At 45.8% G+C, this 27,987-nt stretch overlaps 1 protein-coding gene across 1 annotated transcript; it reads left to right on the forward strand.

Moving 5' to 3' along the window:
- On the forward strand, positions 1 to 27,916 carry katnal2 (katanin p60 subunit A-like 2). Its single transcript, XM_056291184.1, has 15 exons — positions 1 to 87; positions 2,051 to 2,121; positions 4,588 to 4,744; positions 8,805 to 8,906; positions 9,394 to 9,495; positions 12,323 to 12,388; positions 12,967 to 13,044; positions 16,059 to 16,157; positions 19,558 to 19,621; positions 22,048 to 22,166; positions 22,280 to 22,371; positions 24,083 to 24,193; positions 24,437 to 24,599; positions 27,195 to 27,297; positions 27,440 to 27,916. Exons 1-15 carry the CDS (start codon positions 37 to 39, stop codon positions 27,577 to 27,579), a joined length of 1,518 nt encoding a protein of 505 aa, XP_056147159.1. The 5' UTR covers positions 1 to 36; the 3' UTR covers positions 27,580 to 27,916.
- Positions 27,917 to 27,987: the final 71 nt, after the last annotated feature.

Raw genomic sequence — 27,987 nt, forward strand, 5'->3', positions numbered from 1 at the left:
GCGACGCGCTACTTTTCCAGTTTGCACCGTCATAGGATGGAGCTGTCATACCAGTCCATCAAAACGGCGAACCAAGCGCGCGAGTCAGTAAGTGGCCGTAATCTTAATTCGTTTTTTTTTAACTGTACCTAGTTTAGCCAACTTGAAATGACCAACTGTCGCGTTTGGGACGCTTTGGATCCTGACTTAAGCTCCGGGTCGGTCAGAGGAGACGTTACTACCTCTGCTTCACCGCAGACGGTAGTACCTCGCAAGCTAGCTAAGCGTTATAACGAGGACTGAGTTATGGACGTTATAACCGCTCCGCTGACACGCTGAAGGTAGACGTACACACGTCGGTGTCGCGAGAGTCGGCGTCCGTGGGTTGCCACGGCAACGAGGCACGCGGTTGGCCTGGTAATGAGTAGTCCCGCCCCCCTTTTTTTTTCTTTTTTTAAACAAAAATGAATGTAAAAACAATAAGGCAATTATTACAATTATAGAACTTATATCAAATAAAAAAGAACAGGCACCACATGAGGCATTAAACATTTACACAAACAATACAAAAGTGTTATATAAAAATATAGGATAAAATAAGCAGAATAAAACAAAATAACCATAAGATATGTCATAAAATAAAGAAAGATTGACTAAGTGATTGTTAATGTTTAAGACTTTCCATTGGTCAGACCATTTTCTAGTGATGCATAGGGATGTTTGGCACATTTTGGTTTCATTAACGTAACATAAAGTTGAGTTTCATTATGGTAGCGCGTGAAAGTGGGTGGGGTCTTTATACATTTAGCCATATGAATAAAGAATTTGGCTAAAATTAGCAAAACATTGACCATTAAGTCCAGTTTGTTGTCTTCTAAAAATAATATTATTGTGATCTGTAACAGGCATTCCTGTGGTTTTGCTGTTCAGCCATTCCATGACTTGTTTACAGAACGACTGAGTGTGAGGGGATGAAACAAGGAGATACTCTGTTGCTTCCCCCATCACGTTTACACAAGTGCAAAGAAAAGTTTGGAAAAGTTTGCTGTCAGAACATCAGTGCCATGGGATTTGTCCAGATGATTGAGTACATCTATCAATTCTTCAAGCGTTATTTGTGCATCACAATTTTTTTGAATTCTCTATCTTTCTCTAGTTTGCAAAAATAGTGTTGGTTTTTTTTTCAACTTCTATCCATTTAGCCTTTGATTGGATATAAGCATTCCTGGCTTTGCGGATAAAGTTTAAATACGTATGAGTTTAAATACTTGGGGTCAACTGTCCAAAGTAACGGGGAGTGCAGGGGAGAAGTGAAGAAGAGAGTGCAGGCAGGGTGGAGTGGGTGGAGAAGAGTGTCAGCAGTGATTTGTGACAGAAGGGTACCAGCAAGAGTTAAAGGGAAGGTTTACAAGATGGTGGTGAGACCAGCTATGTTGTATGGTTTGGAGACAGTGGCACTGATGAAAAGACAGGAGGTGGAGCTGGAGGTGGCAGAGATGAAGATGATAAGATTTTCACTGGGAGTGATGAAGAAGGACAGGATTAGGAATGAGTATATTAGAGGGACAGCTCAGGTTGGACAGTTTGGAGACAAAGCAAGAGAGGCAAGATTGAGATGGTTTGGACATGTGTGGAGGAGAGATACTGGATATATTGGGAGAAGGATGCTGAATATGGAGCTGCTAGGGGAGAGGAGAAGAGGAAGGCCAAAGAGGAGGTTTATGGATGTTGTGAGGGAGGACATGCAGGTGGCTGGTGTGACAGAGGAGGATGCAGAGGACAGGAAGAGATGGAAACTGGTGATCCGCTGTGGCGCCCCCTAACAGGAGCAGCCGAAAGTAGTGGTAGTAGTAGTAGGAGGAGTAGTAGTAGCTTTGCGAACAAAGATGGCGTCCTGCTAGTTATGCAATTCCCTAATTTTGTTTGTCCTCCTCTGCGGCATTACTGTTACTACAGTGTGTGTTCAACCCCTTAATTAAATCTTTTCTGTGAGGCCAGAGCGGTGTTAGCCGTGTGAAGCTGGTGTTGTAGAATGGATTGAAGCAACTCTTTCTGTGTCTCTGTTTACCAGGATGAGCTGAGGAGAGAGACGAGGAGGAAGAGCCTGCTCATCCTCATCTATCACCATCTTTTGGATCAAGGGTGCGTGTATTTTGTGTTTGTGTGTGTGTGTGTGTGTGTGTGTGTGTGTGTGTGCTAGCTGGTATGTGTTTGTGAGCATTTTCCATTTGAAATATAGGTCTAAATCTACAGCCAACATATTTAACATTAAACTGACACTGTCATCCAGAGTGGCATTAAATAAGAGAACATTAGGGTTCATAATCTCTGATTTTTTATATACCACTACTACTACTACTACTACTACTACTACTACTACTACTACTCCTTTTTGCTGCTCCCGTTAGGGGTTACCACAGCAGATCATCCGTTTCCATCTCTTCCTGTCCTCTGCATCTTCCTCTGTCACACCAGCCACCTGCATTTCCTCCCTCACCACATCCATAAACCTCCTCTTTGGCCTTCCCCTTCTCCTCTTCCCTGGCAGCTCCATATTCAGCATCCTTCTCCCAGTATACCCAGCATCTCTCCTCCACACATGTCCAAACCATCTCCATCTTGTCTCTCTTGCTTTGTCTCCAAACCGTCCAACCTGAGCTGTCCCTCTAATATATTCGTCCCTAATCCTGTCCTTCTTCGTCACTCCCAATGAAAATCTTACCATCTCCAACTCTGCCACATCCAGCTCCACCTCCTGTCTTGATGGTTTATATACTGAGAACTTTTATATCTGACCTTTACATTTTCTGCAAGTCCTGGCTCCCTTAGTTAAAGTTGCAATAAGCATTCTGCTACCATTACCAGTTAGTTTAAACCTTAACCTGACATCAGCACTTGCCTATAAACAAGTGTCAGTGTGTCTGTTGATAGCTTCTTTTGTAGGTATAAAGTGTGCTCTTCCACCAAGTTTAATCTGTAGAGGGCACTAGATTTGGGTTTGGGGGAAAGGAATAAAAATACGTTGGGTTATAATCACTCACAATAATGTTTTAAAGTTTATGCAGCAACTTTTCATCCTTTCTCCTTCCTTTAGCTCTCTGTTTAACAATCCAGCATCAGGGATTGTACATTGCATTAAAGCTGCTCTCAGTTGGTCAAGCTCTGTCAGTCATTTTACAGTCTACTGTATTATTGCAAAGCTTCCAGTGAGCAGGGCCCCGTTAAATCCCTGGTTTGTTAAAACCCGCTCGACAAATGGAACTGGTTCACATTCTGATTCTAGCTCTGCTGTTGATGGACACACCAGGTATTGTTGGGATCAAAACTGGATCACAATCCCTATCTTCTACCCAGATTAGTAGGATCAGATTAATGGTCAAGACTGTAGTCAGTAGGCTTGGATGTTATGAAGGTATTACAGTATACCAGGGTATTTAGAAATCCCGAAGGTATGATTATCAATAGTCAAGAATACAATAAAAAAAATAGTCAAAAATTTCAATAGTAAAAAAGCAGCACAGTGGTGCAGTGGTTAGCGCTGTCACCTCACAGCAAGAAGGTCCTGGGTTCGAACCCCAGGGTTGTCCAACCTTTGGGGGGGGGGTCATCTCAGGTCCACACAGGTCATCCCTGTGTGGAGTTTGCATGTTCTCCCCGTGTCTGCGGTGGGGTTTCTCCGGGTGCTCCGGTTTCCCCCACCACCAAAAAAGACATGCATGTTAGAGTTAATACTCCTGTCTGTGCCCCTGAGCAAGGCATGGCAAGACGAGCTGGAGTTGGTCCCCGGGTGCTGCACGGCGGCTGCTCCTAGCTGCAGAGCTAGGATGGGTTAAATGCAGAGAAAGAATTTCCCCCACGGATATTAATAAAGTAGTTAAAAAACGTACAGGCACCCTAGACTAGACGGAGATGCTGTATTGAGGCGATGTGTTGTAATGCACCGCCGCCACCACCAGAGGTCAGTCTCTACTGGTGGAACAGGCAGCTGAGCTGAGACAGATGGCGACTGCGGGTTGTGGGGCTAACGTTACAGCATAACGTCATCTTGAGATGACTTCTTGCCAGTAAGAAAGCAGTTTATTAGCCACATGATTTGATTCACCTGCCAGTCTGCCACCACCACCCCCGGACACCATCTCCCTTCAGCCCACTCGTGTGCTGGTATTCACCGAGGCAACGCGTGTCTTTAGGCCCTCCAGCAAGGTACGCTGACTCTGTGGAAGGACCGGGGGCAATATCTATTCATTATTCTATGGGCCATAAGTATGTCATACATGCTACTTCTATCACCAGCAGTTCAGCTTTTACCTTTTTGGGTTTTTTTTTACACAAATACTGTCATAAAGGTACCGTATAGCCTGGTGAAATGTCCTCCTACTAAAGGAGGAGGGTCTTTTGTCTTAGAATCTGAACATTTTTATTCCTAGCACAGGATATCTTATGCAAGCCAGTCTTTGGCTACAAAAACACCGTACTTTATAGTGTAAAAAACTTGTAATTTAGTAGAAGGATCGCCAAATCGTGTGTGTGTGTGTGTGTGTGTGTGTGTGTGTGTGTGTGTGTGTGTGTGTGTGTGTGTGTGTGTGTGTGTGTGTGTGTGTCCACCAGATACATGGATGCAGCGGAGGCCTTGGACCAGGAGGCGAACGTTTCCCTGAGAAGGTTTGAGGTTTGCGACAACATAGACCTGGAGACGGTGCTGATGGAGTACGAGAGCTACTACTACATCAAGTTCCACAGATTCCCCAAAATCACAAGGAAAACGGTAGAACCTGGTACAGTACCACTCCTCAGTGACTAACGTTTAAACTGAATAGCTACCCCAAAATCACCAGGAACATTAAAAAATAAAAAAAAATTAAAAACTTGACTATTATATCACCACTGTTACAGGTAAAGAAATTTAATCAGTGTTCAAAAAAACCCAAATACAACCGGGAAAAGAAAAATGGAATAAATGATATTCGTTATACTGTGAATGTTGTTTGTTTTAAAGCATTTTCATTTATATTCAGGGGCGGCACGGTGGCGCAGTGGTTAGCGCGGTCGCCTCACAGCAAGAAGGTCCTGGGTTTGAGCCCCGGGGTAGTCCAACCTTGGGGGTCGTCCCGGGTCGTCCTCTGTGTGGAGTTTGCATGTTCTCCCCGTGTCTGTGTGGGTTTCCTCCGGGGGCTCCGGTTTCCTCCCACAGTCCAAAGTCATGTAGTATGTCAGGTGAATCGGCCGTACTACATTGCCCCTAGGTATGAATGTGTGTGTATGTGTATGTTGGCCCTGTGCGATGGCCTGGCGGCCTGTCCAGGGTGTCTCCCCGCCTGCTGCCCAATGACTACTGGGATACGCTCCAGCATCCCCGCGACCCTGAGAGCAGGATAAACGGTTGGGATAATGGATTGATGGAATTTATATTCAGTCTAAATCCAACAGGAAAATGGAACAATCTGATCGCAGGATCATGTCGAGCAATGTAACTGTAATTGTAACAATGTAAAGAAATGTGGCCGATGAATTACTTCCTGGACTGTGAAATTGCAACTGGTGATGGGGGACGTTTGATTGATCAGTACTGATCAGTACTTAAGGTTTGACTCTCATCATCCACTGGAGCACAATGACTACCACATGCCTCCTCCCATACGCGTGGAGTCGCCAGCCGCTTCTTTTCACCTGACAGTGAGGAGTTTCACCAGGGGGACGCAGCGCGTGGGAGGATCACGCTATTCCCCCCAGTTCCCCCTCCCCCCTGAACAGGCGCCCCGACCGACCAGAGGAGGCGCTAGTGCAGCAACCAGGACACACACCCTCATCTGGCTTCCCACCCGCAGACACGGCCAATTGTGTCTGTAGGGAGGCCCGGCCAAGCCGGAGGTAACACGGGGATTCGAACCGGTGATCCCCGTGCTGATAGGCAAGGGAATGGACCGCTACGCCATTCGCACACCCTAAATGTAATTTTCTTCCACAAAAACAAAAAACACGAAGCTCATTGGTCAGCGGGTCCATCAACACTGTAAACTAAAGCCTCCTTATAACGCCATAGCCGATAGTTATACCTTAAGACAACAACTATTTATTGAGATTATTGAAGAGAATCAGTATTAAAAACTCATCATTAAGATCTCTGCATTTTGAATTGAAATGCTTAGTAGTGATCCAGGTAATTCCTTAAAGATGTTAAATGTACAGATGAATGTGTTCTCTATCATGGGTTATTATTATTATTATTACTTTTATTAGGATTGGTATTATTATGGGTGGATTATTGTGGATTAGGTCTTCTAACAGTTATTCAGTGGAATAAGTTGTTGTCCCTCTGACTTCTTCTGTTTTCCTTCTTCATCTTTCTCTCTGCAGTTGAGACCAGACGTGTGAGAAGTTGTGGTAAGAAGAGGTGAATGTCACTTTCTGTCCTTCTACCTGTCTCACTGTCTTACCCAGACTACCTGTCTATCTGTACGTCCATGTGTCTTATTGCCTGTCCTTTCTTTCAGTTTCAGTTTCCTCTTTCCTGTCGTCTGCTTGTCTGCCAGCCTCCGTCCGTCCGTCCGTCCGTCCGTCCGTCCGTCCGTCCGTCCGTCCGTCCGTCCGTCCGTCCGTCCGTCCGTCCGTCTGTCCGTCTGTCTGTCTGTCCGTCTGTCTGTCTGTCTGTCCATACCAATGTTTGTCCTTTACAGAAAGCTGAAGCAGTCCATCAGGACACAGCGTGTGTTGACGGATACGTTTCATCGTCATCTAAGTGACCTCTTCAGTCTCAGCTGACCGCAGGTGTCCCACCCTGATAAACAACACAGTCGCATAACGACCCAGACCAGCGACCTGTTTCATTTGCAGATTATGGTGGCCATTAATTAGAGTTACAGTGGCCATGTGTACTATTCACAGAGGATTGGGAATGTTTGCAATCACAGCGTTGTAAGATGGCGACAGATTTACTCTTAGCCCCGCCCCCACCCCCCGGTTCAGGGATGGTCGTTCCCTCTTCACATAGATGGCCTCTTTGACTCCCCGTTAAAACCAGCGTTCCTCCCTATCAAGGATGTGCACATCCTCACCCCTGAAAGAGTGGCCACTGGCCTGTAGATGGTGTAGACTGTGGAGTCCATGTTAGCTCTGCTGTGTTGTGCCATCCTCTTGGCCAGCGTCTGTTTGGTCCCCCGATGTACAAGTCATGGCACTTAACAGGGTACACTATATTGCTCTGTTTGTGCCGGGGGGAGGGCGGCACAGTGGCACAGTGGTTATCGCAGTCACCTCACAGCAAGAAGGTCCTGGGTTCAAGCCCCGGGGTAGTCCAACCGTGGGGGTCGTCCCGGGTCGTCCTCTGTGTGGAGTTTGCATGTTCTCCCTGTGTCTGCGTGGGTTTCCTCCGGGTGCTCCGGTTTCCTCCCACATCCAAAAACATGTAGGTCAGGTGAATCGGCCGTACTAGATTGTCCCTAGCAACGTGTGTGGTGTGTGTGTGTATGTATGTGTGTGTGTGTGTGTGTGGGCCCTGTGGTGGACTGGTAGCCTGTCCAGGGTGTCTCCCCACCTGCCGTCCAATGGCTGCTGGGATAGGCTCCAGCATCCCTGCGGCCCTGAGTAGGATAAGCAGAATGGATGGATGGATGGATGGATGGTTGTGGGGGGGGGGGCTGTCCTTGGGGTGGGCTAATTTCTGGCACAGCGTGTTTTGGGGTTTGAAAGCAACTGAGACACAACGTTTGGGAAATACGTGTCTCAACTTTTCCGATACTCCCGCCACATACAGAATCACCACTGGTTTATGTTCAGACAGCCGCTGTCCTTCTCGTCTCTTCCATCAGCTGGTGCACTGTTTCCTGCACTGTCCGGGCGTCTTCCTGGCTTTGCCAAACACCCAGATAGGATAACCAGACTCAACCAGGGCCTGTTTAATGTGGGGTTTCTCCCCTTCCCCGGCCTCTGTGTGGGTGGGGACGTTGTCAGCTCGGTGGTGCAGCGTCCTGGTGGCTCCTAGTTTGTGCTCCAGTGGATGATGAGAGTCAGACCTGAAGTACTGACCAGCATGTGTTGGTTGATGGTAAACTTCAACAAGATTGCAGTTGTAACTCTAGTTAATGATCACAGTAATTTACCCATCGTTTGCTTCGGCCGTGATGCCGCTGTATAGTTTATAAGGGTGGGGGTACCTGCAGTCGGTTGAGACTGAAGAGGTCACTTAGATGATGATGAAACTTCTCTCTCTGTCAATAAGAGTTGTGTCCAGAGGATTCAGCTTCCTGTGATGTACTTACCTGGATGACTGAGCATGCATAAAGACAACGTGTGTCCCTTGTTTCGGTATCAGGTCCGAGACTTCATTTTCTCTAAAATTGTAAAATGTCTTGCAGCATGGCGTACAACATTTTACTGTGCTCACTATCTCGGGTCTTTTCTGTTCGAAGACTTTCTTTTTTTGGGGTGGGGGGGGGCTTTAAGCCTGATTTGAAAGGTAGGTGGAGAGACCAAAATATCGGGGGGGGGGGGCAGGTCCTCTTTCGACTTCAGCTCAAGTCTCTGCAAACAGACCTGAACTCACGTGGTACACACACATCTGGCCGACCCCGTCAGGATGCTGTTGGGCTCAGTTTTTAGTCATTTGGAGAGAGGGAGCTGTGCTCTGTCTCTCTTTTACCCCTTTTGACGAGAATAGACTCTTTGACATCTAACCTTTTAGTATTTCACCGGGAATCTGTTTGCCAAATGTTCATATAGGGACCAGTAAAGTTTCATCTGATCTGAAATGTCGGTAGATCTCCCGTCAGCTTCTCCTTGTGACGCCTCCCCTCTTTTTCTAACTCAGGACGTCCTGTTCTGCTGTGCAGCGCCTCCCAAATATCAACACCTCCTGCAGACTTCAGTCGGGGAGCAGAGCCAAGAGGGCAGGATCGAAGACGGTGGTCAAGGAGGACAGTAAAGCTGCCAGTGTATGTTTTAATGTTACAGTTAAGCAGTGCGTGTTTACCTGTGCAAGTGCAGAACTGAATACAGAGGAGCTATCACAGCAGGGTAGCGTTTCACTTGGCGCTCCACACACTCTACACTGGGGGGGGGCAAAAAAAAAGGTATTGATTTCAACCAAACACGGCCATGGAAATGGTCCGTTATTGGGTATTGGAAAGGCCTTAATAATCATCCTTGTACATGTGTATATGTGTGTGTGCTTAGCTTACTCTTGAACTTTGGAAGTTTTCTCCTGTCTGCCCGAGTGTGTGAGTTGTGTGTTCATCATCGACATGCGTGGTTGTGTTGTTTGAATTCTTATTTTTGTATACGTCGATTACGTGTACTCTTCCTGTGTGTCCAAACCTAAACACAGTGATTGGGGACATGTGTGTGGGGTCCCCCCCCCATTCTGTGAGCTTACTGAAGAGAGACGATGGTGTGATCTGTCTCCCTGTCTGTGTTCAACAGGAGAACGAACACGCCTGTCCACCCGAGTCTTCGAAGTTTGGTCTCAGCGGTTCCTCCATCCTCAGGATCGGAGCCGCTGTGGTGGGCCCCTCCAGCAGGAAGGTACGGCGTAACATCTCAGACGGTTGAACCGGTTCACCTGGACACAACGTGTAGTGCAGGGGTGTCAAACTCCAGGCCTCGAGGGCCGCGGTGTCTGCAGGTATTTGTTGCAACTGTGCACTACACCACCTGATTTCACTAATTAGCTCACCTCCTGGATCAAGGAGGGAAAGGAACTAGTTTAATCAGGTGGTGTAGTGCATGGTTGCAACAAATACCTGCAGACACTGCGGCCCTCGAGGCCTGGAGTTTGACACCCCTGGTGTAGTGGGAGGAACGTTTCATCATCGTCTAAGGGACTTCGTCAGTCTCACTTGACTGCAGACACCCCCACCTTATGAACAATACAGTTGCGTAATGAGCGACACGGTGGCGCAGTGGTTAAGCGCTGCCACCTCACAGAAAGAAGGTCCTGGGTTTGAACCCCGGGGTTGGCCAACCTTGGGGTCATCCCAGGTCGCCCTCTGTGTGGCGTTTGCATGTTCTCCCCGTGTCTGCGGTGGGGTTTCTCCGGGTGCTCTGGTTTCCCCCACCATCAGAAAGACGTGTGTGTGTTAGGGTTAAAGGGTCAATGCTCCTGTCTGTGCCGCTGACCAAGGCATGGCAAGACCAACTGGAGTTGGTCCCCCGGTGCTGCACGGTGGCTGCCCACTGGTCCTAGCTACACAACGAGGATGGGTTAAATGCAGAGAGGAATTTCCCTACGGGGATTAATAAAGTATCTCAAAATTTAAAAAAAAATAATAATAATAATCATAATGACCGAAACCAGTCTCACAACCGGAACCAGCGATCACTTTCATATGCAGATTGCCATGGCCATTAACTAGAGTTGCAATGGCCATGTGTACTGTTCACAGAGGATTGGGGGAATAGCTGCAGTCACAGCTTTGTAAGATGGCGACAGATGTACTCTTAACTCCCCCCCCACCCCCGGTTCAGGGATGGTCGTTCCCTCTTCACATAGATGTCCTGTTTGACTCCCTGTTCAAACTGATCGCTGGTTTGGGTCGTTATATAGCAGTATTGGGTAACACTTTAGTATGGGGAACATAAAAAAACTTAATTACTAGTGAATTAGTAATGATCAAGATGTCACTTTAGTATGGGGAACATATTCTAAGTAACAAAAACTTAATTTACAGTAATTTAACACTATGAACACTTGTAGTTTTGTGTGTTGTTATGTAAGAACAGACCATATTCATTAAGTGTTAGTAAGGGAGAATAACTCTTCTTGTGGTACTACCACCTTATAAAGTCCATACTAAGCAAAGCATATTGAGATGGTACTACTAATAAGCAATACTTCTGAGGTTATAGAGGGAAAACTCATAGTTAATGGCTTACTGGTTGTATAATAAGGCCATGCAGAATAAGGCATTAATGAGTATGTAATAATGACCAATTAAGAGCCAATATCTTGCTAATCTGCATGCTAATAAGTACCTAATTAATGGTGACTACGTTCCCCATACTAAAGTGTTACCCAGTATTGTTTATAAGGGTGGGGACACCTGCAGACAGCTGAGACTGAAGAGGTCACTGATAGGAGGGATGACACGTTTCCCCCCACTAGACGTCGTGTCCAGATGAGCCGACCCACCTTTCTGGGATTTCTGTACCCGGATTATCGAGCGTGCATCGAGACATACTGGAGGAAATCATGTACCGTGAAATAGCCCCTTTTGCAACGTACGAGGAAGAGATTATTTTGGGCATTACTTGGAAGGAAAGAGTAGCTTTTTATCGGCGTTTCCCTCAGACAATCTCTAAGGGGGTTAGTGATCTGTGTGCAGTGTCTGTTTGGTTTTTTTTTTTTTTAGTATTTTATAAATGCCAACAAATATTTTTACAAAAGTAATAATAATAATAACGATGATGATGATAATCATAATATTGCATTTTATTTGTATAGCACTTTTCAGGGTACACATAAATGTAATCCATTATTATTATTATTATTATTATTATTAGCAGGACACACAGAGAATAAACAAAAAGAAAGACGGTACTAGAGAGCGCTGTACCAAGGCTACCATCATAATATCTGCTATTTTGTTCCCTCTCTGTTTTGTATTTTTGTAGTAATGTTTTTTTTTTTACCAGGATATGTTTTTTTGACTGTGCCATTTGCTTACATACTTGTTTTATCCAGATTTGAAATTGTGAGGTGTCCAAACAACATTTGGCAGTACAATTAAAAGCAGATCTTGGGGGAATCTCTTCATTCCTTAACCATAAAGCACCGGGGGAAATACTGTTTTCAGTGAAGAAGATAAATGAGATTTTATACTAGGTTTAATATCTTTTTAATTCTTTAAGTGTTTTGACTGGTATTCGTTTTGATCGAGTAATTAAAGCTGCTACGTGGAGTTGTTCACTTATTTATCCGTCTTCATTTGATTTCCATGCCTCTTTGTGACCTGCATAATCAAGTAAAACCATCAGCAAGAAGATGAGATATTGTTATATACATACATAGGTGGTGTGTTTCCCATACAATGAAAAATACATCACCCCAGTGCTGTATACCTATGTTGGAAACAGCTGTTTTATCCAAAACGCCACTCTAGATCTTTGTGACAAGAAGCGAGGCTGATGAGAGATGAAGCCGTTGTTACATGAATCAGTCCTACTTTTTACCACAGGGGCAAAGTCGACAAAAATCCAAAACTCCTCATAGCAGCTTTGACTCATTTTGACAGTTTCTGTCCACTCAGACCATGCAAACCCCAAACTTCTGAATTTTATCTCAAATGGTCTCGTGGGTCTGTTGCTCTAAAATAGAATAAAATATGTATGTTGTTGACTGTGTTATGGACAGCTTGTTGACTATAAAGCCACGATCCAAGACGCTAGGGAGGAAGCCGGCAGTGATGCAGACCATATGGTAAAGACTGTGCTGTAGAGCCTCTGTAACTATGGTAACTCTTCTCTGAGTGAATCGGACCACTGTCTGTATCTGCTACTAATGAAAAATTATACTATCACTACAAATACTAATACCACCACTGTTGATGGTACTTTCACAACTATTACTGTTGCTACTATTGATATTACTACCTCTACTACTTTTACTACCTCTACTACTTCCTCTGCTACTGCTGCTGTTGCAAGTGCAAGTGTGCCTTAGATTATCCAGGGGCTGAGATGAGAATCAAGCACCGCTAATGCTACTACTATTGTTACTGCTTTTACTACTACTACTACTATTGACAAGTACTATTACCACTACTGCTACTACTACTGCTGCTGTTACTATTACTCTCACTACTGCTAATATTAATACTAAAGCTTATGGTAGCACTACTTCTTCCAGTACTGTTATTGCTACTCTTAATCCTACTACTATTAATACCACTTATTATTATTATTATTACTACTACTACTAGTAGTAGTAATAGTGGTATTGCTGTCATTTTGATTGTTATTATTATTATCATCATTATTGTATGTATTGTTTTGTAGGAGCGCCTGCTGAAACCCCTCAGTGCTTTCTCTGGTGCAAACAGTGAGATGAGAGAACTGGCTTCAGTCATTAGCAGGGTACTACACACACACACACACACACACACACAGACACAGACACAGACACACCCAACATGTTTATATATTTACATATTGTAGCAAATTCAGGAGGCAGCCAGGAACCGCCGCAGCCGGGACGCGAACCTGGGTCTCCCGCACCAAGGGTGACTACGTTAACCAGTCAACTAAAGGGTCCGACCCTTTAGTCAAGGGCTAGCGAGTCTAATCATCTGTGGTTGTTACGCTACACAATACTAAAGGACGCCTATCGTTGTGTCCCCTGTGCAGCCCTGAGCCCACTGTCTGATTCCTCTTATCCCAACACACAGGCAGAAACTAAAGTCTGCAAAGCCTGTGGTTAAAACTGTGAGGAAATGGACCAGTGAGTCAAAACTGGAGCTGCAGGCCTGCCTCGACTGCTCTGACTGGAGTGTTTTTGAGGCTGCATCTACAGACCTGGGCAAACTCCCTGACACTGTGACAGCTTACATCAGCTTTTGTGAGGACATGTGTGTGTGTGCACCAAAACCTTCTGTATCTTTATGCACGCTCAATAATCCAGGTAAGAAAATCAAAGAAAGTTGAGTCTTCATCTGGCCTGGCGGCCTGTCCAGGGTGTCTCCCCGCCTGCCGCCCAATGACTACTGGGATAGGCTCCAGCATCCCCACGACCCTGAGAGCAGGATAGGCAGTTTGGGTAATGGATGGATGGATGGATAATGGATGGATGGATACAACGTTTATTGACAGAAACATTTCATCGCTCATCTAAGTGACCTCTCCGCACCCTTATAAACAATACAGTTGCATAACAACCGAAACCAACGATCAGTTTTATGTGCAAATAGGTGTGACCATTAACTAAGAGTTTCAATGGCTATGTGCACTATTCACAGGGGATTTTGGGATGTTCTCAATCACAGCATTGTAATATGGTGACAGATGTACTCTTAGCACCCCCCCTCGGTTCAGGAATGGTCCTGCCCTCTTCACATAGATGGCCTCTTTGACTCCTCGTTCAAACCAGCGTTCTTCCCTATCAAGGATGTGCACATCCTCATCCCTGACAGAGTGGCCTGTAGATGGTGTAGACTGCGGAGTCCTGGCCCGACATGTTAGCTCTTCTGTGTTGTACCATCCTCTTGGCCAGCATCTGTTGTGTTTCCCCAATGTACAAGTCACAGCAATCCTCCTGGCACTTAACAGCGTACACTATATTGCTCTGTTTGTGCCGAGGGAACCGATCCTTAGGGTGGACCAATTTCTGGTGCAGTGTGTTTTGGGGTTTGAACGCAACCAAGATGCGGTGTTTGGAAAATACACCTCTCAACTTTTCTGTCACTCCCACCCCACGCAGAATCCCCACTGGTTTACACTTAGACAACTGTTGTCCTCCTCCTCTCTCTCTTCGATCAGCTGCTGTGCTGTTTGGGCGTCTTCCTGGCTTTGGCAAACACCCAGCTGAGGTAACCACACTTAACCAAGGCCTGTTTAGGACCTTCTGTTCCTTTAACAACAATAAGCCCTGATTCACAGCAAAACTCAGGCAGCTTCATCAGGCCCAAGAGGAAAGTCTACAAGAGCGGAGATAGGATCCGATATAGCAAAGCCAAAAATACACCCACAAAGGAGATCGGAGTGGCAAAAAGGAGGGACTCTAGGTTTTCTGCCAACGAGCCATTCGTCTGGAGTGGTTTGAAAGACATTACCAACTACAGGAGACCCCCCCCCCCCCCCCACGGCAGGGAACCTTCAACTGGATAAGGACGTAAAAGGGTTTTACTGCAGGTTTGAAAAGCAAACGTTCACATCCTTCATCCTCCCCAGCCACAATACACGACCCACTGCACTCCCTGCCAGCCACTCTCCCCTCCCCACCCAACCCCCACCCGCACTCAGGATCTGTGCTGAGGACGTGCGCCAGCTCTTCCAGAGACAGAAGACCAGGAAGCCACCGGGCCTGGATGGCGCGTCACCCTCCTGTCTGAAAGTCTGTGCTGACCAGCTGGCCCCCATTTTCACGCTGACCTTCAACAGATCACTGGAGCTGTGCGAAGCCCCCTCCTGCTTCAAGAGCTCCACTATCATCCACGGCCTCACACTTGGGAGACGCTGCCCCTATCCCGGCCATTTCACACTCACCTGCAAACCGCCCCAGTGCATGCCGGAGGTCGGGTTCTGATGAAGCCAACAAAACCACATCGTCTGCGAAGAGCAGAGATGCGATTCTGAGGTTCCCAAAACGGTCACACTCCTCACCGTGGCTGCACCTTGAGAGGCTGTCCATGAATATCACAAACAGAATCTGAGACAAGGGGCAACCTTGGCGGAGTCCGACGCCCACCGAAAACGTACTTGACTTTGTGCCGAGAATGCGGACGCAGCTCTCACTTTGGTTATACAAGGACCGGGTGGCTTGTAGCGACAGCCCTGGTACCCCACACTCCCCGGTACCCCCCTACAGTCGTAAGCCTTCTCCAAGTCAGATATCGTTGACAAATGATAATAGTTTCGGCCTAGTGTTGTATTTAGGGATTTGGGTGTTGGGTTGTAGTGTAGTGTTAAAACTCCATTTCGTTGTTTTAGCATCTGAACTGAACCCAGTTCTTTTGAGAGCATCACCCAGCCTCCCCCAGTCTCACTCCGGATACAAGGAGCCAAGATTGTTAATTTGCTTCAAACCAGTTAAGGGAAAAAAACACACTGATTCAAAGTGAATGTTTGTGCGCTTTCAAAATTTGCTTGAAATTCAATTTCATTTGAATTCAGTTGTTTGAGTGTGTGTGCCCATTTCTAGTGTGTGTGTGTGTGTGATTTTCTGTCTTCCAGTGTGTCCTCTCTCCCTCCTCGTTGTATCAGTGTATGAACATGTGTTGTGTCTGAGTGTTTGTCTTTGTATGTACATGTATGAATGTGTGTGTGTGTGTGTGTAAGTCAGTCCTTGCATGTTTCATAAATTGTACCATTTGACATCCTATAACTCTGTTTGTGTGTGTGTGTGTGTGTGTGTGTGCTTGTCTCCATCCCTAAAGGACATCTATTTGCACAATCCCAATGTATGTTGGGAAGACATCATTGGCCTGGAGGACGCAAAGCGATTAGTCAAAGAGGCCGTCGTCTACCCCATTACGGTAGGAGCAGCGCCGCGGCCGCTGGTATTTCAGCGCCGCTCGCCCGTCTTCGATTCTGAATACATCTCTGTTAAAAGAGCTTAAAGGGACCCGGGCCTGCGGGGTCACACTAGTCTGTTAGGCTGACATTAAATCTATATCATGGATAACAGCAGACACGATGCCGTCGCGCACATACACAGATGGATAGGCAGGCGTCCACCTGCACAGACACACAAACGCTTGCACAAACTCGTTGTGGACAAACGCGCACTTTCATACAAACGAACATATGTAGACACACAAATGTACAGGCGACCACGGTATATCAACACTACACAGACACACGTGCAGGCACTTACACTTAAATGCATTTCCTGTGCCTATACACATATAGTATATGAGAATATGCATGTACATGTACAGTCACACTACACACATAGACACATGCAAACTCCCCACAGTTTGCAAACACAGGTGAACACAAATGCATTTGTTTCCCTTTTTTTTTTGTAAAAAAATAAAAAATAAATGTACAACAAATATATTTTTTGTAAAAAAAATAAATGAAAACTGCCCTACACAATAGCACACAAAAGCACAAATGCACACAGACATGCATGCAACATGCTCAACCGTACGCACACATATACATACTCACACATGCAGATATTGGCAGGCAGACATACATATACACAAACAAGAGATACAACCCCACCCACACACACACACGGATACACACACACACACAGCACATCTCTATCATCATCACCTAGCCTCCTCTCTCATGGATATGATGACAGCCAATCAAGCTGTCTGCATCCTCATGACATTTACAGACCTAGATGAGGACTGATGTGTCTATCTGCTATTCTGCACTGCTCTGTTTTTGTGAATAACAGCCCCTTTTCACTCAGCATACAGCCGGTGTCCTGCACCCCCCACCCCCCCAACACCCTGATTCACTACCAGGGATCCCTGTTTTTATTTCACCATTTGTTTGTTATTATTGCCGTGATTGATCAACAGCTAAAACATAGCAGCGACAGTGTCCTCTTGTGTGCAGTAAATAGTCACGACTGCCTGGACCTCTACACCCGTTACCATATCCATTTTATCCTTTCTGAGTTCTGTTTGTATTATTTCTTCCCTAGTCTTGTTTTTTTTGTGATTTAAAGTTTATTGCCATTTTCAATTTTAACATGCAAAACATTCAACACTGCACAGTAATAATATGTTATTACCCAATTATTTTATTCTTTTAATTATTCATGAAATTCTTAAATAGTTATTACATAATTTTTATTTAATAGTAATAATATGCATTCTATATCTAATAACATATAAAATTATCTAATAATAATAAACTGAAATAACAATAATAATAATAATAATAATAATGATAATAATGGATGTAACAGGAAAAAGAAGAATAAGAAAAAAAGAAAGAAAAACAATTTAGACAAGAATATAGGAAACATACCAAAGGCTGTTATGATAATACAAGATATTAAAATTAAACATACAGATATTGAGAGCAGCATTATTTATCCCCTTAGAGATATAGATCTGGTATTTTCCCCATTTTAAGATATAAGCGTCCCGTCGGTCAGTCTTTCTATAGAAAATTCATTCATATGAGGCCACTTTTCCAAGTTCTATGAGCCCCTCCCGCCAAGAGGGAGATTCTGCCTTTTCCCATCCCCTCATTAAAGTCTGTCTACCCACCATGATGGCAGTTTGGATCAGTTCTGCATTTCCACACAGCTAATGGGTCACCCAGCACATATAACCTGGGAGAGAATTCGGTCATTGCTAGTGATCTCCTTTATACAACTGTGGACTTGTTTCCAAAAGACCTGGATCTTAGGGCATTGCCAGAGAGCGTGGAGTAATGTACCTCTGAATTCTGACACTTCCAGAAGTCTGCTTTGTTTTTAAGGCCTAATCGATGTAGTCTGGATGGTGTCCAATAGAAGCGCTTGAGGATCTTCCCTAATCTTGTTTGATTTAATTCAATGTATTTGGCCATTGATTATACTTACTACACATAGTTTTACATGGATGTTAATGTTTTCAGTCAAAACTGAATAAGGTTTGTGCAGTATTTTCTGTTTTGCTGCACTCTTCAGGCCAGATCTACTAAAGCATTGTGACGGTGCAAGCCATTTTTGTGTGTGTTAAAATATGGCTATCCATAATAACTGGTGGAACAAACCATTACCCTATATTAAAAAGAAAAAAAGGGTCAGAGTTTTTTGGGTTTTTTTTTTTTTTTACATGATAGTCTTGATATATGTGCATCTATGGGAGTTTCCATTCTGGGTTACAGAACAGAGGGAAGAGATAATGGAATTGAATCACCTCATGCAGTTTACCAATACTGTAGATGCTTTAATTATTGCTGACTGGGTGTACTATTTCACACATAAGTGAGAATAAATCATCAAGTGAAAGTCAAATTTTGCCCATTACATGTACTTCAAAATTTGACCCCATATGGCTTTGTTGGTTTTTAAGGGCATTTTTATTATTAAATAATTGTATTATTTTGTGTTATTTCTTTATTTTTATCATATATTTATTCTTATTATTATCATTATATTATTAATTTGATTATTGTTATTATCATTTTATTTTTTTATTATTAAAATCTTTACAAATGTGTCTGTTTCTTCAGTTAAAACTTGAAGTTCTGCAGCAGAAATTTTAAGTTGTCTGACAGACCTTTGTCACCATGACTTTTTGTGATGGAGAAACGGGTACAAAACATATGGCCGTTGGCTATTTAAGGACATGTTAACGTTGCGTTAAATGGTCTGGCTCATCCTAAAAGATAGTTCGCAAAATTTGCAAAACCCGTGAGCCTAAATTGTTTCCAAGATCACACTATTTAAGCTTAAAGTCACTGTGAGGCTGCCGGTAAAGTCAAGTCAAGCCAAGTTTTGTTTGTATAGCCCAGTAGTAGTCCTGGAGGGCTTAACAATCACTGCAATCTTCTTCAGTTGTGAAGGTCATTTTCTATGGTTTAAAGAGAAGAAGAATCAGTGCAATAATACGGAATAATGACCTTATTTCAGCAATGGCAGTCATATCTCAGCAAAAAGTTCTGGAAGATGACCTGACTTTTTACTCTTGATTCTTTTATCCTCCACCTCATCATGATCCAGGGCACATTTACACCAAATACACTTGACTCGACATGTAGTCTTGGTCAAGACATGATTTCTGTATAGCGCTCCATGGTGGCACTTGTTAACATTTGAATTTATCTGCTAATTGCAGACTCTCATAAGTCGCTTTGGATAAAGGCATCTGCTAAATGCTCCCTCTGCCACTCACTGGTTTTATCCTTCTTTCCTTCAACTACTCTACTCACCCTCCTTCCTCACGCCCTCCCTTCAAACCTCTCTCTCTATAGTATCCTCAGTTATTCACAGGTATCCTGTCTCCATGGAAAGGCTTGCTGCTGTATGGACCGCCAGGTAAGACCTCCTCTTGAATAGTCCATCTCTCAATTTGATAAATGCTTGGTATGTCACGATTTAAGAGATATACATCTAACGTGCAATAGGAGGACATCATCAGGACAGCTTCAGGACAGCATCCAGCACTCATCAGAAAGTGTCTCTGTGAAGTAGTTGTGGTAGCATTAATATCAATTCATATATATATATATCTATATAGATATAGATATATATATAGATATATATATAGATATATAGATATATATAGATAGATATATAGATAGATATAGATATAGATATCTATATATATGTGATCTACACTCACCGGCCACTTTATTAGGCACACCTGTCCAACTGCTCGTTAACGCAAATGTCTAATCAGCCAATCACATGGCAGCAACTCAATGCATTTAGGCATGTAGACATGGTCAAGATGATCTGCCGCAGTTCAAACCGAGCATCAGAATGGGGGAGAAAGGTGATTTAAGTGACTTTGAACGTGGCATGGCTGTTGGTGCCAGACGGGCTGGTCTGAGTATTTCAGAAAATGCTGATCTACTGGGATTTTCACGCACAATCATCTCTAGGGTTTACAGAGAATGGCCCGAAAAAGAGAAAATATCCAGTGAGCGGCAGTTCTGTGGGCGAAAATGCCTTGTTGATGCCAGAGGTCGGAGGAGAATGGCCAGACTGGTTCGAGCTGATAGAAAGGCAACAGTAACTCAAATAACCACTCATTACAACCGAGGTATGCAGAAGAGCATCTCTGAACGCACAACACGTCGAACCTTGAGGCAGATGGGCTACAGCAGCAGAAGACCACACCGGGTGCCACTCCTGTCAGCTAAGAACAGGAAACTGAGGCTACAATTCGCACAGGCTCACCAAAATTGGACAATAGAAGATTGGAAAAACGTTGCCTGGTCTGATGAGTCTCGATTTCTGCTGCGACATTCGGATGGTAGGGTCAGAATTTGGCGTCAACAACATGAAAGCATGGATCCATCCTGCCTTGTATCAACGGTTCAGGCTGGTGGTGGTGGTGTAATGGTGTGGGGGATATTTTCTTGGCACACTTTGGGCCCCTTAGTACCAACTGAGCATCGTGTCAACGCCACAGCCTACCTGAGTACTGTTGCTGACCATGTCCATCCCTTTATGACCACAGTGTTCCCATCTTCTGATGGCTACTTCCAGCAGGATAACGCGCCATGTCATAAAGCTTGAATCATCTCAGACTGGTTTCTTGAACATGACAATGAGTTCACTGTACTCAAATGGCCTCCACAGTCACCACATCTCAATCCAATAGAGCACCTTTGGGATGTGGTGGACCGGGAGATTCGCATCATGGATGTGCAGCCGACAAATCTGCAGCAACTGCGTGATGCTGTCATGTCAATATGGACCAAACTCTCTGAGGAATGTTTCCAGTACCTTGTTGAATCTATGCCACGAAGGATTAAGGCAGTTCTGAAGGCAAAAGGGGGTCCAACCCGGTACTAGCAAGGTGTACCTAATAAAGTGGCTAGTGAGTGTATATCAATGTTACCAGTCAAAGTCCTGGTATTTGTAGCTTATTATGTGACACAAATTCTGATTCTGTGTGAATGAAGTGATCCATGAGTGTTAGGGAGCATTAAGTGCTGATTCCTAAGGTTTACGTGGTGTACTATAGTGTACGTATGTATGTGCAGACATTGTTAATTGTTTGAGATGTGAGTGAAAATGTTTCGTCATCACTGTTCGTGTTCACAGACAAACTTTACATGTTCACAAGTTCACGTAAAAACAAGTTCTCCTCTGTTCTTTCTCAAGTCCCTTGCACACAATCAAAAGCTCACTTCTTCATATCTGTCTGTCAAATCTCTGTCTGTATATGGGGCATCTGGGTGACGCGGCGGTCTATTCCGTTGCCTGCCAACACGGGGACCGCCGGTTCGAATCCCCGAGTTAACTCCGGCTTGGTCGGGCATCCCTACAGACACAATTGGCCGTGTCTGCGGGTGAGAAGCCGGATGTGGGTGTGTGTCCTGGTCGCTGCACTAGCGCCTCCTTTGGTCGATCGGAACACCTGTTCAGGGGGGAGGGGGAACTGGGAGAAATAGCGTGATCCTCCCACGCTCTACGTCCCCCTGGTGAAACTCCTCACTGTCAGGTGAAAAGAAGCGGCTGGTGACTCCACATGTATGGGAGGAGGCATGTGGTAGTCTGCAGCCCTCCTTGGATCGGCAGAGGGGGTGGAGCAGCGACCGGGACGGCTCGGAAGAGTGCGGTAATTGGCCGGATACAACTGGGGAGAAAAATCCAAAGAAAAAAATCTCGGTCTGTATGTCTGTCCATTTATCTGTCTCTCTCATCCCCCTACACCTCTTTCTGTCCTTTTATTATCTCTGTCTCTGTTTTTTTCCCCCTCTGTTTCTATCTCCCTCTCCCTTTCTCAGGTACAGGTAAGACCCTGTTAGCTAAGGCAGTAGCTACAGAGTGTAAAACCACATTCTTCAACATTTCAGCTTCCAGCATTGTCAGCAAGTGGAGAGGAGATTCTGAAAAACTGGTCAGGGTAGGCTAAAATAATAATAATAATAATAATACCATCTTTGATATTATTAAAAATTTGTGTGTGTATGTGTGTGTGTGCATGTCCTGACATCTGTGTGCTTGTGGTTTCCCTAGGTATTGTTTGAGCTGGCGAGGTACCATGCCCCCTCCACCATCTTCCTGGACGAGCTGGAGTCAGTGATGGGGCAGAGAGGATCCAGCGCTGGGTATGATACAGAAGGGTGTGGTTTTTGGATTGGGCTGTAATGTAAAACGCCTTTAATGTGAATAAAGATTAATTTATAAATTCAATAGGGAAGTCAAAGTAACTAACTGTTTTACTAGAAGTTTCACTGGATGCTGGAGTATGCTTGCTGTCAACACTAACTAGTTTTTTACCTCCCCTTTTGCGAGTGCGGTCACAGTACCTAGTAGTTAGTCTTTTTATTTCAGCAGTTACAAGTAAATAGTACACTTATTTATCCAGTAACTAGTTGATAATCTTTTTGTTTTTAGAGCGTGGTGGCTGTAGCCATTAAGTAGTCTTTCTAGTACTCCATTTGGGAGCTTTGTTGCTGACTGTCTGTTTTGGACAAGTTGAGCTGGAGGTACGGCTCGCTCTTTCAAACAGATGCCAGCAAGGTAAGCAACAACTTACGGGGATACCTTAGTGTCTTCCAGCTGAAGAGGAAGGTACATTTGGGTGTCATCAGCCTAGCAATGTTAAGGGAAAGTGTAGGCCGAGATGACTGGATAAATAAAGGTTTTATAGAACGTAAAGTGGGCCAAGCACCCTGCCTTGAGGCTCACCTGTAACCTGTTGGGAGGACAGACAGCTAATGCCTCCATGATAGTCAGTAGTATGACATCCCTGTCAGATAAAACTGGATCCACGTAAGTGCTGTCGAGCTCTCTTAGCTGAGGGTTGAGTCCACACTGTTCTCACCACATACAGCCCCGGCGCTACAGAACCGGAGGCCTCAGTGTGATCAAGTCAGTGCAGGAGTTGATGATCAAGTAAAATCCATAAAATAACAGCGGCGAACCGTAAAATCAGTTAAAATAACGCAATGGCCCTAAGGAGTTGTTAAAATGTTTTTAAAAGTTAAAAGCAAGCAGAGCAACAAGCAAACAAGCCACCAGCTGGGAACCGGAACCGGAAGACAATGGACACAATAGCTTAGAGTCTGACAAGAGAGTAGATTTTCATAAGAAAAGAGAGTAGGGTGCTTGCCCTAATGTGTCTCTGGTGGACAAACATAATCGGGGGGGCATCCGGGTAGGGTAGCGGTCTATTCCATCGCCTACCAAAATGGGCATCGCCAGTTCGAATCCCCGTGTTACCGCCGGCTTGGCCGGGCGTCCCTACAGACACAATTGGCCATGCAAGTGGGTGGGAAGCCGGATGTGTGTATGTGTCCTGGTCGCTGCACTAGCCCCTCATCTGGTCGGTTGGGGCGCCTGTTCAGGGGGGAGGGGGAACTGGGGGGAATAGTGCGATCCTCCCACGCGTTATGTCCCCCTGGTGAAACTCCTCAATGTCAGGTGAAAGAAGCGGCTGGCGACTCCACCTGTATTGGAGGAGGCACATGGTAGTCTGCAGCCCTCCCCGGATCGGCAGAGGGGGTGGAGCAGCGACCAGGTTGGCGCGGAAGATTGGGGTAATTGGACGGGTACAACTGGGGGGGAAAGGGGGGAAAAATCCCCTGAAAAGACTCAGTGTTAAATTCTGCAGAAAGGTCAAGGAGGACGACTACTGGTGTGGTCGAGGCAGCTTTGGCTGAGTGGAGTGGGGGGAAAACCAGGAGTAATTTAAGAGAAGAAGGAGAATGAAGGTCGACACTTTGCAGATGCACGTGGAAATGTCTGAGCTGATGTCCTTTCAGCTTGATGGCTTCGTGTGAGTAGTTGTGTGTGTGTTTTTGTTTGTGTCTCCAGAGGAGAACATGAAGGCAGCCGGAGAATGAAGACAGAGCTCTTGGTCCAGATGGATGGGCTGGCCAAATCAGAGGACCTGGTGTTTGTACTGGCTGCCTCCAACCTGCCATGGTGATGCAAAGTCACAAACAACCACACACACACACACACACACACACACACACACACACACACACACACACACACACACACACAACTTGTTCTTATACGTAGGCTGTTGCTGTCTCCTTTCAGAGGTGAAGCAGACGGTCATTTTAAACACTACCCATGGTTCAGGTTCAGGGGACGTGTGAGGGGTGTGTAAATCCACCCTCGTGTCATCAGATGTGCTGTACTGGTACCTCTGTCCTTCAGGGAGTTGGATCACGCCATGCTGAGGAGGTTAGAGAAGAGGATTCTCGTTGGTCTTCCCTCAGAGCCCGCCCGCCAGGCTATGATCTCCCATTGGCTGCCTCCCTCCAGCTGCGCAGGGGGGGTGGAGTTACGGACTGAGCTGGATTATGAAATGCTGGCGAAGGTATGATTTTACTTGTTACAACAGTTTAAATGGGACTATATGATCCCCCCCCCTTTTTCACCCCAATTGTATCCAACCAATTACCCCACACTTCTGAGCTATTCCGGTTGCTGCTCCACCCTCTCTGCCGATCCGGGGAGGGCTGCAGACTACCACATGCCTCCTCTGATACACGTGGAGTCGCCAGCCGCTTCTTTTCACTTGACAGTGAGGAGTTTCGCCAGGGGGACGTAGCATATGGGAGGATCACGCTATTCCTCCCAGTTCCCCCTCCCCCTGAACAAGTGCCCTGACCAACCAGAGGAGGCGCTAGTGCAGCGACCAGGACACATACCCACATCTGGCTTCCCACCCACAGACGCGGCCAGTTGTGTCTGTAGGGATGCCCGACCAAGCCGGAGGCAACACGGGGATCCGATCCGGCGATCCCCGTGTTGGTAGGCCTATATATGATATATGACCTATATATATGGCCTGTAGATATATATGTGTGTGTGTGTGTGTGTGTGTGTGTGTGTGTGGGTGTGTGTGACATTTTTAACCTGACTTTTCATATTTCATGTTTGTTGAAAAGGCCTTCAATAATAGTTTCATGTAGTTTATGCAATGAAGTGACAGAAAGGCAAAGTTTAATATACGTATGCCACTAAAATGAATATGGATGAATTCAAGCCGCAAGATTTAATTTCCCTCAGGATTAAGTATTTATTTTACATCCCTCACAATGAGGAGCGGTCACAGACTCCAGAGATCCGGGTCCACGGGTCCATAAAAGGCTTAAATTCAATTATCTGAATTTTAGGTGAAAAATGCTGCATGATGGTTAATTACTGTCAGTCACCAGGAATAAGCAGGTAAATGAGTGTCTGTGGTAGGTGGGTTGGTCTGCAGGTACCATTTGGGGGGGGGGGTCTTGATCACCTCTGAACATCTTGTTAGTTGGTAAAGTACTGGGATGGGCTGGTGAAACGTTATAAACCCGTCTGTGGCAGGTGTACGTAATGGGGAAGTATCCTTCCACATTCTCTTGCACATACAAAGTGGAAAAGTACATCAAGTTATTGTATTTTCTCTGGTGAGACCGTAACTTCTACTTGCTCGAACAAACGATATACCAGCAGTATAAGACGTACATAGAAACACAGATTCCTAATCTGGCTGTGAGCCAGACTTGATAGCCAGATAGACGGCGTGGCGCGATGGCCGAGAAGCAGACGGACTCGTCAACGTGTCATTTGTCCAAGCGAGAAATGACCAAGTTACAAGCATGTTCAACTCGGGTGAGTGCAGACAGCCCAGGCTCGGATGTGGTGCACCACCTAAGCAGGGTGGAGCGGGTTTTTCTTGTGGGGCGCGAAGGCTATCCCGTCTGGTCCAGTCCCACAGAAGAGCTACTGTCGCTCAAACTGCTGAAAAACTGAATGCTGGCTATGCTAGACAGGTGTCAGAACACACAGTGCACCACAGCTCGCTGTGTGTGGGGCTGCGTAGCTGCAGGTCAGTCAGGGCGTCCATGATGCCCCCTGTCCACTGCTGGAGGTGCCTGCAATGGACAGGGTTAGGGTTAGGGTTAGGGTTAGGATTAGGGTTAGGGTTAGGGTTAGGTGTTAGGGTTAGGGTTAGTGGAAGAAGGTGACCTGGTCTGATGAATCATGTTGTTTTTTACATCATGTGGACAGCCGGGTACCTGTGGGTACATTGCCGGGTACATTGTTTACCTGGGGAAGAGACGGCACCGGGATGCACTATGGGGAGAAGCCAAGCGGGTGGAGGCAGTGTGATGCTCTGGGCGATGTTCTGCTGGGAAACCTTGGCTCCCGGCATTCATGTGGATGTTATTTTGACACGCACCACCTAAATATTTTTGCAGACCAGGTGCACCCCTTCGTGACAACAGTATTCCCTGATGGCAGTGGTCTTGATCAGCAGGATCAGGCCCCCCGCTGCACTGCACACAAGAGTTCGAGGTGCTGCCTTGGCCTCCAAATTCCCCAGATCCCAATCCGATCGAGCATCTGTGGGATGTGCCTGGAAAAACAAGTCTGATCCACGGAGGCCCCACCTCACAACTTACAGGACTTGAAGGATCTGCTGATAACGTCTTGGTGCCAGGTACCAGAAGACACCTTCCGAGGTCTTGTGGAGTCCATGTCTCGATGGGTCACAGCGGTTTTGGTGGCCCGAGGGGACCTACACAGTGTTAGAAAGAGAGCCTTATGTTGTCATTGTACAGTTGTTTGGTTACAATGAAATCTGTTTTCTTCATTTAGCCCATCCTATTGTATAGGAGCAGTGAGCAGCTGCAGCGCCCGGGGACCAACTCCAGGTCTTCCTTCCACTGCCTTGCTCAGGGGCACAGGCAGGAGCCTAACACGCATGTCTTTTTGATGGTGGGAGGAAACCGGAGCACCCGGAGGAAACCCACGCAGACACGGGGAGAACATGCAAACTCCACACAGAGAGGACCTGGGTTGGCCTGGGGTTCGAACCCAGGACCTTGTTGCTGTGAGGCAACAGTGCTGACCACCGGGCCGCCCCTTAGGCAAGTGGTTTTAATGTGTTGGCTGATGGGTGCTTGCGTTGTGTGTGTTTCAGGAGACGGAGGGCTACTCCGGCTCTGACATCAGACTGGTGTGTAAGGAGGCCGCCATGAGACCAGTCCGCAAGATCTTTGACGCACTGGAGTCACACCAAGGGGGTAGGACACGTAGTTAACACACATATAAACACAAGTTAAAAAAAACCCAAACACTCCCCATACATGTGCACAAACTCCAGTTTCAAGCGGCCCAGGAGAAGAGCTGCCACACAGGCTGCCTCACCATGACTTTCCTCCACAGGGAACTCAGACAGGCCCGTCATTCAGCTGGACACTGTGGTCACAGCCGGCTTCCTGGAGGTGATCGCACACACCAAACCCTCCGCCCGAAACCTCCTGGGCAGATACACAGCCTGGGAGGAAGAATACGAGTCTGTCTGATGCAGGCAGAGACACAAAGACTCGTTTCTAAATTGCCGCACAAGTCAAGATGTGGTCTCAGAGGACTGGCGGGACAGTCTGCATTACAAGAGAGACTGCACGTCCCCACCGGTGACATACAGTATCGACATTACAGCGACTTTTTTTTGTTTTGTTTTTGTGGTTCAAATCCCACCGTGTGCGTAACTCCATAGGGTCATCGTTCCATGTTGGCTTTAAGAGTACGACAACTTTATTTCCACGTTGACCTTCTTCTTGCAGTCAGGCTCAACGTATTAACAAAATGCTCAGTAAGACCACCGTAACGATGAACCAACTGTACAAATAAAGCAGTACACTAAAGCGATGGAGCGGCTACACCCTTTTCTTTTTTTATGCGAGAATCATTTCATGTCATCAGCCAACGAC

The sequence above is a fragment of the Lampris incognitus genome, chromosome 12, assembly GCF_029633865.1.
Source record: "Lampris incognitus isolate fLamInc1 chromosome 12, fLamInc1.hap2, whole genome shotgun sequence".
NCBI lineage: Eukaryota > Metazoa > Chordata > Actinopteri > Lampriformes > Lampridae > Lampris > Lampris incognitus.